This window comes from Arachis stenosperma, chromosome 1 (genome assembly GCF_014773155.1).
Source record: "Arachis stenosperma cultivar V10309 chromosome 1, arast.V10309.gnm1.PFL2, whole genome shotgun sequence".
In the NCBI taxonomy this organism is placed as follows: Eukaryota; Viridiplantae; Streptophyta; class Magnoliopsida; order Fabales; family Fabaceae; genus Arachis; species Arachis stenosperma.
The window spans coordinates 70,571,130-70,585,710 of record NC_080377.1 but is presented as its reverse complement, the minus strand read 5'-3'; the positions used below and the strand labels follow the sequence as shown (position 1 = coordinate 70,585,710).

Here is a 14,581-nt window from a genome sequence, read left to right as displayed (position 1 = left end):
TCACACGATGTATTACGGACAGTAGCACTACACTCTTCAAACCCTAGGAGAGACTCCCAAAGACATGAGGAGAGAGGATGTATAGGAAAATAAAAAAACAACAAAAAAGTTTGTGTGGTGGGTTTTACTTGGCTTAAGTTTAGCTGTTCTTATATTTTGGCATTCCAAAAAGAAATAAAAACAAAACCTATATTGAATTGTTAAAATACAGATAAAGGAAAAACAAGTAAAACGAGGAGAAAACAACTATGACAAAAGAAAGAGCATTGAGATAGCATGGAACTCATCAAATCTACAGAATAAATCACGATACACATGTACATCTCTAAGCGAATACGAAACGAGAATTTGAGTAGACAAATACATATAAGGCACAACGCCAACCAACTCAACTACTATATATACATCAATCTGCCGCTTTCTAATTAATAAGTAGCTGGAGCCTAGGTTAATTCCTTAGCCTGTCCATTGCTATCATATCATTTATCCGGATATTCCCTGAATGGGAAGGACCTAATTAGAAACAATGACGATAAAAAATAGCATTGTTCTTGGTTTTTAATCCGCACTAAAAGTGGCTTAGCCACGCAAAGGAGGGAAAATTGGCTTGAAATCAGATTTTGCAAGGGGGACTTCATGGAACCAATCATGAAGAAGGGCCTCTTCTGCACTTATCCTCTGGAAAACAACAAACAATTCAGACAGTTATTATTCAGTTCACATCACGGAAAGGCAATCAGAATTCATTTAATTAACAACATATACCTCTTCTGGATTGTAAGTTAGAAGCTTCTTCAACAAGTCGAATCCTAGCTCAGACAGAACTGGTAAACCAGTAAAAGATGTGGCTGGAAATTTCTTCCTTAGCATATTGTACCTGAAATAGCAATCATCTATGGTCAAAATCCTTAGCATATTGTATCAAAGAGTAACAGTTGTAGAGAGGGAAACTAAAAAGAGGTAGTGTGTACTCACGGTTGTTTAACAAATTTTGCTTTAGGACCAGGTAATTTAGATAAGCCCGGCCAAATCTTCTCATCAGGTGTACCCAGGGTCCTAAAAATCTGCAACGTGCAAACAGTAACAAAGAAATGTTAATAGGATTCTCCAAAAGATAATAGACATTATGATTTAATTTAATTTTCTCCATGGGTGGGTTTTTTTTTTTTTGGGGGGAGAGGGGGGGGGGGGGGGGGGGGGTATCCAGGTGAGTTGAGTAGTAATAACCTTATCAATTTGTTCAAGTTCTGTTCTACCCGTGAACAGAGGTTCCTTGGCAACCAACTCAGCCATTATGCAACCCACTGACCACATGTCAATTGCGGTTGAATATTCCTTAGCTCCTAACAAAAGCTCTGGAGCCCTGCACAGAGTAGCAATTCCCCTTTGTTAGTTTGACATGAATACCATGCTCTACAGAACTCAAAAACAAAAATACCAGATACGCACATAATGATGAGATCAATACAAAATTGGAAAGCATAACTGTGACAATGAAACTCACCTGTACCATAGTGTCACAACAATAGGAGTATATGGCTTCAGTGGGCTTCCAAACTGCCGGGACAACCCAAAGTCACATATTTTCAGCTCCCCCTTGTCGTTCAGCAGAATGTTTGATGTCTTTAAGTCCCTATGGAGAACCCAATTGTCATGGAGATACTTGACACCTTCAAGAAGTTGCAGCATCAAAGATTTTATTTCACCCATACTGAAGGGCTGTTTCTTTGCCTCCATCAGTCCCTTAAGGTCATGCTCCATGTACTCCATCACCATGAAAGTACCATCATAATTATCCACAACTACTTCTTTAACATCCACAATGGAGGGGTGATCAAAAGACAAGAGAATGTTAATTTCCCTCAAGGATGACAATGGAAAGCCATCCCTTTCTATATTCATCTTCACCTTCTTCAATGCTACTATTTCTCCGGTCTTCTTATCCCTAGCCTTATAGACAACACCATAAGTTCCTTCGTTGATTTTCTTAATCATTTCAAACTCACACACACTTCTGCAACTCTGAAGCATGTTTATATTTCTCTGCAGGTGCATTAAACCGGCATCTTCATCAGAATCACATGCATAATCACCAACATCACTCTGTTCCTCATCATCGACCATGGAGTCAGTAGGGAATTCCTTTTCAGAATCACTACCATCAAAGTGGCCCCCACTATTATCTCGTCCATTGCTTCCTGAGGATCTAGTGATTGTGCTTTCTGAACATTCTCTTTGAAATTCACCAATCTCAGGACTTGGCTTCACTTTGCCAAAATTAAATTCATCAACAGCACCCACCGGTGATTGACCATCAGAAGCCCATCTAGACATTTTGATGTTCCACCCTTGGGCATTGTTCTCTTCATCTGCTTCTTGGTCATCATGCCCTGACTGCAAGACACAAGATGAATTTTGTGGAGGCATCCTAGAGACACCCCCATTCAAACGACCATCTTGTACCGGGCTTTTCAACAGAGTTGGACAGGAGTGAGACACAGTAATAACCTGTGTGGCCCCTTTTTTGGAGAGGATCACTCCTTCCTTCTCTGGTAGATCCCACACAATCGGAGAAAATTTTCTTCTCTTTTCCGGTGGTGGCAAGACCTCATCTCCATCAACTGCTTGAAACCCTGAGGCAGGTTCATAGTCACGCACCCCAGGTTCGACACAGAGCTCACCTTCCTCTCTCTCCTCCTCTTTTCCAACATGAAACCCATTCTGTACAGAACCATGCCTACAGTGATCAAGCTCCTTGATGGAACTCTCTCTGTAAGATTCTCTTCTCAGAACAACACCTTTTCGCCCTGCCGCCATTTGATAGTCACAAGCACAATTCCTCTCAATCAGTAAACCAATTTATTGAGGAAAATATGTATTCAATCCAAAAACCCCTTTAAAATCTCAAATTTCCAACCCTAACCCCAAAAATAGAATCAATATTCGATTAGGTTTTCAATAATTCACACAACCCAATCAAGAACACGAAAGGTTCAATTACAATAACTTATCTTATCCTTCTTTTCCTCAATACAGCCAACAGTGAATTGTATCAAATCGGGGGAAAGTAACAGCATACGAAAAATACACAAATATCAAATTGAGAATTAAGAACAAAAACAAAAACACAACATTAATTAAGAAAAGCAACCGGAGATCAAAGATAAAAAAAAAATATGGCATGGATAGGGAAATCGAGAGGAGATCGATTGGGAACAAAACCCTAGGTAGTGGTTGGTTCGTCTTGATGGTTATTATTTTTCAGAGGTTTCGAATGGCCTTACCGGCGGCGAGACGACAGAGAAAAGAACTGATGAAGGAAACGAAGGAATGAACGAAAGTAGCGAAGGGTCTCTCCGATCGATGATTCGAGAGAAGTTTTTGCCAGCAGCCTTTCAAGTTTCAGTTTCAGATGTGTTGTTAGTTCATGTTTGACGCTGTTTTCTGTTATTTAATGGGTTGTGAGATTTCTTTAAAATATCGCGTTGCAACTTGCAAGCAGAGGGCGGCCCAATTATTCTATGCTAGTCGGTGGCTTTTACGCGTATTCTATCTTTCCGAGTTTGGCTGTTTGGCAATTGGATTCATGTGCGGGTAACTAGATATTTTTTTAAAATTGTCTATCATTCAGATTTTAAAGAGAAAAAAATTAAAAAATAAGTAATTTTTTATAAAAGTTAATATTTAAATTAATTAAATAATATTATTTAAATCAAAAGACTAATTAAAAATAAAAAATTTAAAAGATAAATAACATTTTTCTTTTGTCATTGACAAAACCAAATTGATTATTGAACTGATTTAATGGTTTAATTAATTCAAATAGAATCAAATTATAATCTAAAAAAAATAAATTGTTGTTGAACTAATTTTATTAAATATATAATAAAATTATTAAAAATTTAATATATAATTTTAAATATTTAAATTTAATAATTTTTAAATTAATAAAATTTAAAATTTTATAATTTTACTTAATAATTTATTCATATTTTATTATTAAAATTTATAAAATATTTTTTTTAATTAACTTCAAAGTTCTAATCAAGTAATTTATAACAATTTTTAGAACAAATATTCAGAGTCCAAAAACAAAAAAATTAAATAATCCAAAAGCACTAAAAACAGAAAAATTAAGCAAAAAATTTATATTTAGCAATCACATCACCAGTAACCTAACTTAGAACATAACAAACAAAAGAAAACAACGACTCAATAATCAAATTTCAGTAACTCAGAGTCAATAAAATTAAAAAAATAAGAAAATATAAATTGAAGCAAACATAGATTTCACTAGTGCTTATTCAATTATTTCATATTTCAAAATCATACAAAAACAGAAACTCCAAAAAAAAATTAAACAAGTAGAGGTTACTGGCAATGACGGAGGAACCAAATTGACGGCGATAAAAGAACGAAAATCAACTGTCAATGAGAGAGGAACAGCAAGACAGAAACGACGATCGAGCAAATTGACTAGCGAGGGAGGAATCAAATTGATCGCGCCTCAATCTGCAAGTCCACGATGATCACGACGACGACGACGACGACGACGACGAAGAGAAGAGTAGAAGACGACCATAAGCTTCGATTTGCAAGTCCATAGACAACGACGTGGAAGAGAAGTGGATTGACGACCAAGAACTTCGAACTGATCCTGTGGTTGAGGAAAAGAGTTCGGCGATGACAGTGCGTGACACTGGCTGCTGCAGCTGCTAGCTGAGAGAGAGAGAGAGAGAGAGAGAGAGAGAGAGAGGAATTTTGTGATAGAGAGAGTGGGAAGGCTCTGCTATAGTATTCTGATTTTTCTTTTTCTTTTAATTAAAACTCTAAAAATCGTTAAGAAACTAACAAGTTCTATCGGTTTGCTAATTTATCGTCGATTCGACTGGTTTTTTACTGTTTTTTGCCAGACGATTTTCAATGTCAACTGAACTGGCTAAGGGACAAATTCTCGGTTAATCCGATTGAACCAATTCAATTTTCAAAACTTTGGTTTTCACCAAGACTATTAGAACCGAACCGATCATAAAACTCTTTTAGTCATTAATTCATCAGATTAGAGGTTCAACCGATTCAACTATAATTCAATTGTAATAATCAAATTATAATAAAATAATATATAAAATTTTAAATAAATAGAAAAACCTAAATATATTATAATATAAATTTTAAAAATAAATAAATTAAAAATACAAAACCAACTAAAATTTCATAATCTTATGTAAATACAACACAAGAGTTAAACAAAATAGAAAATAGCTACATATCAAAGTTCATATATAAAAAAATTCATGATATTATATATATTATAGAATAATAAAAAATTATACAAAAAATGCATTAGTTTAATTATATCTTAATTCTCCTTTTTTTTAACTTGAAAATAAATATATTATATATCTTTCTTTATCTTTTATTTTTTTATATATTTAATATTTAATTTAAATTAAATGTATTATATTATGTTAGTATCTTAAAAATAAGTACAGTTTTTGTCATTAAATATAGTTGTTAAGAAAAAAACTTGTTAACAAAAAAAATACAAAATCTTATAAAGAGTAAAGTGATAAATAGCTCCCTAAAAAGTTTAGTTTCAGATTAATTAGTTCTTGAAAAAAAAATGTATTAATTTGATTTTTTAAGATAGCAAACATTAGATATGTTATGTCCTTCTATCAATTCATCACATAAAACATAATGATGGTGCTTATAGGTAGGGCTAGAAGTGAGTCAAGGCAGCTCATGAGTTAGTTCGAGCTCGATCGTTAATAGCTTGATAAGCTGAACTTGTGAGCTGGTGAGCGGAGCTTGAGCTTGGAATTGAGCTCACAAATTAAATGAGCCGAGTTTGAGCTTAGATAAACTCAGCTTATTAGCTCATGAGCTGCCTCGATTATATTTATAATATTAAAAGTATAGATTAAATACATATAAGATATATATATATATATTACATATATATTAATGTTCTTAATTATTAAAAATTTTATGGTCAGTTTTTATACATAATTTTGATGTAAGACATAAATAAAAATTTATAGTTGATAGATACACAATATATAAAATTTATCTTTTTAATATTTTTTAATATATATAAGTTATAATTAATTGATATAGAATTATAGATTATGTTCCTATTATTTGAGTTAGCTCGTGACCTCGAGTTAACTCGTGAGCTTTCATTGAGCAGAGTTTGAGCTTACGAAATAGGCTCGATTGTTAATGAGGTAAGTCGTGAGCCGAACTTAATTTTCATGAGCTGAGCTTGAGCCTGGTCTAGCTCGGCTCAACTTGGCTTACTTCCAGCCTTAGTTATAAGTAGCTAATACTACTGTGACATGTCTATTTATGAAATATCGTCACATAGATAATAATTTTTGGAGTGAAACTACACCTGTTTTGGTAGGATTCATGGTAAATAAAGAGCAATTGATAAATATTATATGAAAGCTCAAAAGATAATGAATGTTTTGTTATCCAAAACTATATCGTTTTTATACTCATGTGGCAACAATGGGACACGCACCACTATAAATAACGAAATACATGGACAATTTTATTTCGCTTTGTGCTATCTATTGACAGAAGGATATACATGTCCAATATTTACTATTATGGAAGGACCTAATTAATACTTTTTTTTTTCAAAGACTAATTAGTTCAAGGTCAAAATCCTTAAAGATGTAATTGTCACTTTATTCTCTTATAAAGACTAGTCCAATGCCATGTTAACCCTAATATATGATAACATTTTCTTTCACTAAGAGTTTGTTTAAAAACTCCTAGAATAGAATTCTCTAGAGAAATAGAATTCTATTTCATGTTTTAATATTAAAAAATAGCATATATTTCAATTTAATGAGAATTCAATTCTCATTTTAAGGTTGTTCGGTTGATCGGGTTCCTGACGGATCGGGTGGATAAGTGAAGGGGTGGATAGGTGAAGATGTCTTAGTCCTGGTCGCGCTGATTGTGGGTCTGCCGAGCTAACGAGCACTTGGGCTGGTGAACGGATGAGGGGGGGTGCCACCTGCAAAGACACTCCGACGCTCAAGTCAGTAATGTGCAGGCGGGCAGGATAATGGGGTGATAGAATGTGACGTACCTCGGGGGAAGAGCCAATCTTCCCCTTATATACATGTCAGTAGTGGGCCCCTTATGGGACAGGCCCATATTTCCGAGGACGCTGTCCTGCAGCCATGTATGAACCGTACAGGACGCGTGTCCGGGTCGGTTGGAGGGCGCGTGTCCGGGTCGGGTACTGCTTGGGTCGGGTCGGCCCAAAGCTGATTCTGGGCCGGGCCGTAACAGTGCCCCCACGCGCCAATGGTAGTCGTGGGAGCTACCAATGACGTGTCGTCTCGCATCTCGTCTGGTCGGTCGCTCGTGGGGAGGACGTGCCCCCAAGGCGCGTCTCTTGGTTGCTCAAACAACCGTTTCATCGCTTCGTTTCCTGCGCCGGGCATTGAATGCTCATAATGGGGTAAAAAAACCCCGTTTGAAAAGACCATTTTGCCCCCAGGCGTTTCGCGCTCTGGAGGCAGTTTTTAAACGAGTGGTTTTGATATTTCTGCACTTTATGCACTTTTTTCGCACTCCCTATTCTCCTTTCTTCCTCCTTGCTACAAGGCTTTGCTGTGGTGCCTCCGTTCGTGCTTCTTGCATTTTCCCAGATTCAACTTCATCTTCCTTTCATCGATTCAGGTAACTCTTGGATCATCCTTTTTTATGCAATATTTCTGTGCGCTTGTTGTTTGGTTCTTTGAAGTTATCGTGTAGTTTCTTAGTTGCGAGTAGACGTGTTTAGGGGAAAAAGTACCATTCCAGGGTAGGTTCTTTCTTGCTCTTTTAGCCATTTAGTCTTGTTTGGCCTTAGTCGGGAAGTCGTGAGGGTGGTGTGTGTGTTCGGCTTGAGCAACCGATCTCTTAGACTAACTGGATGGTACCCCCATGTAGGTATGGCTCGCACGGTCTCCCGGGCATCCGTTAATCCTGCGGCGTACGACCAATACGCTTGGGTCGTCTCTGATATAAGGGATTCCCCCAATCAAATGGGTGAGGAGGAGCTCACCGAGTTCCGACAAGCCGGATATATGTGCGGCGGGACTGACGAGGAGGCCAACTATGACGTCTTCGTCCCGGCTCCTCACGAGCGTTTGTATGAAATCAACTTCCAACCCCGCCAGGTCGCCGACTGGATTTGGTTCTATAAAGTCATGTTCACCCAAGTCGGGGTCCGCATTCCGTTCTCCGCCTTTCAGATGGCGCTCTTAAACCGAATCTCCGTGTCACCGTCGCAGTTGCATCCGAACAGTTGGGCTTCTATCCGCTGTTTCGAGATGGTCTGTGAATATCTCGAACTGCCGGTGTCCGTGGATGTTTTTCTCTTTTTCTTCAACCTCACAAACCCTTCCAAGGAGGGAAAACATAGAAAGGGGTTCATGTCCTTCCGGGCTGCTCAGGGTCGGAAGATTTTCGGCTTGTTCGAAGATTCTTACCATGGGTTTAAGGATAAGTATTTTAAGGTCCGCCCGGCCAAAGGTCGTCACCCCTTTTGGTTGTCTCTGGAGGGGGTACGGCTCATCCCGACTTATTGGAGCTTCGGGGCGGGAGCCAATAGTTTTATTAAGGTGGTTTATAAAAACATGTCGGCAGTAGATCAGCAGATTGCCGAGGTGCTAAACGCAGTTTTTGGGAAGAACCCGGTAAATCCCCATCTCCTTATGGGTGACCGGGAGTCCGGCCGTAACTATATTTGTGAGATGCTTTTCACTTTTCCCTTTATCTTTTTTCCTTTTTGTTGGTATTATGTGACGATTAACCGACCTCCTTTGTTTTCCAGCAGTGGATATGTCTGCGTCAGTGACTGGTCTTCCCGACCTGTTTCAGACTTTCCTTGGTGGTGGTGATGATGAAGAGGATAATGATCAATCTGTTGCTGAGACGTCCGCAGCTCCCCCAGAGGACAAAACTTCTTCAGGGCAGGAGGCCGTTGTTGGGGGGACCGGCACCTCAACGCAAGCCGCCCAGGTCGAGGTCGGGAAAACGGTTCATGACTCTCCCCCTCGCGAAGTGGTAGGTCCAGGGGGTTCGACGTCTGCTCCTGACGATGACGTGGAGGTGGTCGTCCCTACCCCTAAAAGGAAGAGGACGGCGTCTTCTAGTCCCGAGGGGGTCCTCACCGTCATGGAGAGGAATTTTGATGCAAGTAACTTTATAGATACCCAACTCATTCCTGGCACTGAGGAGTACTTCCATGAGTCTTCCCTTGCCGGGCAGGCGAGGTGGATGTACCGAACTCTTCTGCGGGGCGCCGTGATAGCCCGGAAGGCCGAGTTTGAGCTGTCCGGGATGGAGTCTCTCCGTCGGAAATTGGACTCCGCTGGGAAGGCCAACAATGAATTGAAAAGTGAAGTGGAAACTCTCCGGCAGCAGTTGACTCAATCCTCGGAGAAGTTGGACGCCGCCGAGAAGAAGGCTACCACCGCTGAGCAGAAAGCTACCTCCGCCAAACAAAAGTTAACAGCTGCTGAGAAAAAACAGAAAAAGTCGGACGCGACGATTGAACGTCTGGTCGAGCGTGAGATGGCTCTGGAGAAACAGGTCGGCGAGGCGCAGAAGCGTACGGCCGAAGTCGAGAAGGAGAAGCAGGCCGTGGAGGCCGATCTGGCAACGTGGAAGGCCAAGTATAAAGACGTCGTCAAACAGGGCAAAGGCGCGATTTTGGGCACCGAGGAGGCCCTGAAGGCTCAAATTAAAATTGTTGCCCCTGAGTTCGACACGTCGGCAATTGGCGTTTTTAAGATTATTAAGGATGGCCAGGTTGTTGATGTTCCGAAGAAATGAACTCTTTGTTTCATCGTTTTTGTTTAGCCGTTTTGTTTTGGCTTGTAGACAGTTGTTTTTGGCCGTTTTGGCTTACGAACAGTTTAATCTTAGCCGTTTTAATTTTGGCTTGTGAACAATGACTCTTTGGCCGTTTGCTCGTGTTGTCGCGATGACGTTTTTCTTACTTGTCCGATTGTGTTATCATTTTTAGTAACCGTTTTTGGTTTATAGTTGTTTATATCGGCGGCCCGTGGGCTCTCGTGTAGTTGCTCGTTACAACGGTAGTTGATGACCTCCCGGGGTGATCAGTCCCGGGTTAGGTGTCGTTGATAGTCACGACAAGATGATTTATCTGAAAAACGGAGGTAAAATAGAATGGAGAATTTGCACAAGTGTATCTTATTCGGTATCCACATAAAAGACTTGAAAGTTACTATGAAATTCAAATGGCAAATTAACTACTTAGCTAGATTAGCCGGCAGGTTGCTGCGTCCTCTAGGAGTAGAATCTTCTAAGGTTGTCCGCGTTCCATGTTCTCGGGACCTCCTTGCCATCGAGCCTTTCTAACTTAAAGGCCCCTTTTCCCATCACTTTCTTGACTCTATATGGGCCTTCCCAGTTGGCCGCTAGCTTGCCTTCTCCTGGGGTCGGCAGGCCGATATCATTTTGCCTCAGGACGAGGTCGTTTGCCCCGAATTTCCTTTTGAGCACTTTAGTGTTGTAGCGGAGCGCCACTCTTTGCTTTAGCGCCGTTTCTGTCAAGTGGGCCATTTCTCGGGCTTCCTCTATCAGGTCCTTTTCTACAGTTTCCTCTACTCCTTTCAAAAGCAATCGCGGGCTTGGTTCACCGATCTCCACGGGTATTACTGCATCCACCCCGTACGTTAGTCGGAAAGGGGTTTCCTTGGTGGAGGATTGCTCGGTTGTTCGATAAGACCAGAGGACCGATGCCAGCTCGTCGGCCCAAGCACCCTTTTTGTTGTCCAACCTCTTTTTTAGCCCTGAAAGGATAACCTTGTTGGCGGACTCCACTTGTCCGTTCGTCCGAGGGTGTTCTACCGAAGAGAACCTTTGCCTTATACCTAGGCCGTTGAGAAATTCTGTGAACTTTTTGTCAGCAAATTGTGTGCCGTTGTCCGAGATGACGACTTCTGGTATCCCGAACCGTGTTATCACCTGCCTCCACATGAATTTTCTGCAATTGGCTGAGGATATGCTAGCCAATGGTTCGGCTTCTATCCATTTGGTATAGTAATCAATTGCCACTATGAGATATTTGACCTGCCCAGGGCCGACAGGGAAGGGCCCTAAGAGGTCGATTCCCCATTGAGCGAATGGCCGGGAGGTCGTCAGCAAGCTCAACTCGTTTGCCGGTGCCTTGGCAAAGTTGGCGTTCTGTTGGCACTTTATGCACTTTTTGACAAACTCTTTGGAATCTGCCATCATCGACGGCCAGTAGTACCCAGCTCGGATCAACTTCCTTGCTAGGGCTTTTCCTCCGATGTGGTGCCCACAGCAGCCCTCGTGGACTTCCCTGAGGACGTAGTCCGTTTGGTCGGGGTGTAGGCACTTCAGTAGGGGCTGGCTGAGCCCTTTTCTGAACAGCTGTCCTTGGATGACGGCGTATTTGGCATCTTCTCTCCTTAATTTCCCCGCATCCTTTTTGTCACCAGGGACTTGGCCGTGTTCTAGGTAGTTGGTGATGGGGTCTAGCCATGAAGGACTTAGGGTTGTTATGTGTAGTGCAATTGCAGGTTCCCTTGTCATGCCTTGGATGAGAGACCGGTTTCCCTCCCCTGGCTTCGTGCTGGCTAATTTTGATAGGAGGTCTGCTCGTGTGTTTCTTTCTCTGGGTACATGCTGGACCGTGACCTCGTCGAACTTTTGGCTCAAGCTTTTGACCTTTTTCAAGTACTTCTGCAACAAGGGGTCCTTGGCTTGATAGCTGCCGTTTACTTGGGAAGTGACGACTTGGGAATCGCTGCATACTTCCAGCCTTTTTGCGCCGACCTCTGTTGCTAGGGTCAAGCCTCCTATGAGGGCTTCGTATTCTGCTTGGTTGTTCGAGATGGGGAACTCGAATCTGACCGACTGTTCGTATACGACCCCGTTTGGACTTTCTAGGATGATCCCGGCTCCTCCGAAGGTCTGGTTGGAGGCTCCGTCCACATGGAGCTTCCACCGTGTACCCATGTCTTCGCCTGGGTCTCCTGTTACTTCAACCAAAAAATCCGCCATGGCCTGCGCCTTGATGGCTTGCCGGGGCTCGTACCGTATGTCATATTGAGAGAGTTCGATGGACCAAGTCATCATTCTTCCCGCCAGGTCGGGTTTTTGGAGAACTTGCCGGATCCCTTGGTCCGTTCTGACGACCACTTGGTGACTCTGGAAATACTGTTTTAACCTTCTCGAGGAAGTTAGGAGTGCTAAGGCCAGCTTTTCCAACTTGCTATATCTTAACTCTGCTCCTTGTAGGGCCCTGCTTATGAAGTAGACTGGTTGTTGGGTCCTCCCGTCCTCCCGCACTAGTACTGCGGCCAGGGCTTCGCTTGTTATAGCGAGGTACAGGTGCAGTGGTTCCCCATCCCTTGGCTTCCCGAGAACGGGAGGTGCCGCTAGGATTTCCTTGAAGTGTTGAAAGGCTTCTTCGCACGCGGGTGCCCACTCAAACGCCATCCCTTTCTTCATGAGGTTGAAGAATGGCAAGGCCTTTGTCGCCGAGGCCCCTAGAAACCGGGAAAGTGATGTCAATCGCCCTGCCAACCTCTGGACGTCCTTGACACAGCCCGGGCTCTTCATCTGAAGTATTGCCTGGCATTTCTCCGGGTTGGCTTCTACCCCTCTCTGAGTTATCATAAATCCCAGGAACTTGCCGGCTTCCATGGCGAAGGCACACTTGAGGGGGTTCAGCCTCATACCATGTCGACGGAGGGACGCAAACACACTTGCCAGGTCGTTTAGGAGGTCGTCAGGTCGTGTTGTTTTTGCCAGGATGTCGTCCACGTAAACTTCGACCGTTTTCCCTATGAGGTCGTGGAATATCCTGTTCATCAGCCTTTGGTATGTCGCTCCTGCATTTTTCAAGCCAAATGGCATTACCTTGTAGCAGAAAGTTCCCCCTGGCGTTATGAACGCCGTTTTGTCTTCGTCTGGTCGGTGCATCGGTATCTGATTGTAACCGGAGTAGGCGTCCATGAAACTCAGATATCGGTACCCCGCCGCGGCGTCGACGAGTGCATCTATGTTGGGGAGGGGGAAGCAATCTTTAGGGCATGCTTTGTTAAGGTCAGAGTAGTCCACGCACATTCTCCATCTGCCATTGTGTTTTTTCACCAATACCACGTTTGAGAGCCACGTCGAGTAGTCCACTTCTCGTATGAAGCCTGCTTCTAGGAGGCCGGCCGTTTGCTTGGCTACCTCTTCTGCTCTTTCCGCCGACATCTTTCTCCTCCGTTGAGCCACTGGGCGTGCTTCCGGCTTGACGGCTAGGTGATGTGAGATGATTTGTGGATCAATGCCCGGCATGTCGGCTGGCGTCCATGCGAACAGGTCTTTGTTGGCCCTTATCATTTTAATCAAAGGCTCCTTCAACTCATGTGGGAGGTTCTTGTTAACGAATGTGAACTTTTCGCCTTCGTCACCGATGCTAAATTTCTCCAGGTCCCCTTCTGGTTCCGGCCTCGGGCTGTCCTCTACTCTGGCATCGAGGTCGGCTAGGAACACGCCAGATGCTTCCTTGGACTTCTTTCTGAGGGAAAGGCTGGCGTTGTCACAAGCGACCGCCGTCTCGAGGTCTCCTCTTATGGTCCCTATGGATCCATCATCGGTGACAAACTTCATAACTAGTAGCTTGGTGTTGATTATGGCTTCAAAATCATTGATTGTTTTTCTTCCCAGGATGATGTTGTAGGCTGTGGAGTCTCGGAGGATCACGAATTCGGCCATCGCCGATCTTCGGCCTTGCATCTGTCCTACCGAGATCGGTAGGGAAATGACTCCGTCTGGTTTGATGAAGTGGTCGCCTAACCCGATAACCCCGTGCTGGTGGGTCGTCAGGTCGGTATCCTTCAGCCCCAGTGCGTCGAATACATTGCGGAACATGATGTTTGAATCAGCCCCCGTGTCGACAAGGATCCGTTTGACGAGGCCGGTTCCCACTCTGGCCGTTATGACCATGGGAGGGTTTTCCGGGGCGTTGCTGAACCATTGATCTTCTGGGCCGAAAGAAATGGACGGAGGTTTTTTGGTACTCTGCACAGGTGGAGATGAGATCGCCAGAACCTTGGCGTCTTTCTTGTGTGCCGACCGGGATTTTGGTGCAGCGTTTTTTGCCGTTACCACGTTTATCACCGTGAGGCCGTGGTCTCTGTCTTCGGGCTCCGGTCGCCGTTTGGCCGAGCGTGTCTTGTCTTCCTCGTCCTGATCACGATAACGCCGTCTCGGCTCCCTGATGAGATGGGAGAACGCTGCTAGCTTTCCTTCCCTTATCGCCTGTTCTAATGCATCCTTCAGGTCGAAACAGTCCTGTGTTTGATGGCCATATCCCTTATGGTAGTCACAATAAAGTTTCTTGTTTCCACCTGTGCGATCCTTTAGTGGTCGGGGCTTCGGAAGAATTCCCTTCTCACCTATTTGTTGATAGACTTCCACGATGGGGAGGGTGAGTGGAGTGTAGTTAGTAAACTTCCCGACTCGAGGGAACGGCCTAGGAGCTTTGTTTGATGCCTCCTCCCTAACCTTTTCTTTTGCT

General features: G+C 43.1%; 2 protein-coding genes across 4 annotated transcripts; both read right to left on the bottom strand.

Moving 5' to 3' along the window:
- Positions 1 to 249: 249 nt before the first annotated feature.
- LOC130961143 (cyclin-dependent kinase G-2-like) lies at positions 250 to 3,520 on the bottom strand. 3 transcript variants are annotated; one of them, XM_057886871.1, is made up of 6 exons: positions 3,285 to 3,520; positions 1,505 to 2,807; positions 1,228 to 1,363; positions 976 to 1,064; positions 766 to 877; positions 250 to 678 (listed from the first exon to the last, which is right to left on the bottom strand). In XM_057886871.1, exons 2-6 carry the CDS (start codon positions 2,425 to 2,427, stop codon positions 580 to 582), a joined length of 1,359 nt encoding a protein of 452 aa, XP_057742854.1. In that variant the 5' UTR covers positions 2,428 to 2,807; positions 3,285 to 3,520; the 3' UTR covers positions 250 to 579. The 3 variants fall into 3 exon arrangements, 2 of the variants coding, with proteins under 2 accessions (XP_057742854.1, XP_057742843.1); XM_057886860.1 differs by having other exon boundaries at positions 1,505 to 3,467; XR_009079378.1 differs by having other exon boundaries at positions 570 to 678; positions 766 to 893; positions 1,505 to 3,471.
- A 6,806-nt stretch (positions 3,521 to 10,326) lies between these two features.
- On the bottom strand, positions 10,327 to 12,069 carry LOC130980964 (uncharacterized). The gene is made up of 2 exons (XM_057904606.1): positions 11,113 to 12,069; positions 10,327 to 11,007 (listed from the first exon to the last, which is right to left on the bottom strand). Exons 1-2 carry the CDS (start codon positions 12,067 to 12,069, stop codon positions 10,327 to 10,329), a joined length of 1,638 nt encoding a protein of 545 aa, XP_057760589.1.
- Between the last annotated feature and the right edge of the window lie 2,512 nt (positions 12,070 to 14,581).

Excerpts from the sequence above, each read along its gene's own strand:
- LOC130961143 (XM_057886860.1), bottom strand. The coding sequence starts at position 2,817 with ATGGCGGCAGGGCGAAAAGGTGTTGTTCTGAGAAGAGAATCTTACAGA. Across the intron at positions 1,065-1,227 it reads AACTTGAACAAATTGATAAG|ATTTTTAGGACCCTGGGTAC; the intron begins GTTATTACTACT and ends TGCACGTTGCAG. Across the intron at positions 878-975 it reads GCAAAATTTGTTAAACAACC|GTACAATATGCTAAGGAAGA; the intron begins GTGAGTACACAC and ends TTGCTATTTCAG.
- LOC130980964 (XM_057904606.1), bottom strand. The coding sequence starts at position 12,069 with ATGGCGGATTTTTTGGTTGAAGTAACAGGAGACCCAGGCGAAGACATG. Across the intron at positions 11,008-11,112 it reads TCCCTGTCGGCCCTGGGCAG|GTGATAACACGGTTCGGGAT; the intron begins GTCAAATATCTC and ends ATGTGGAGGCAG.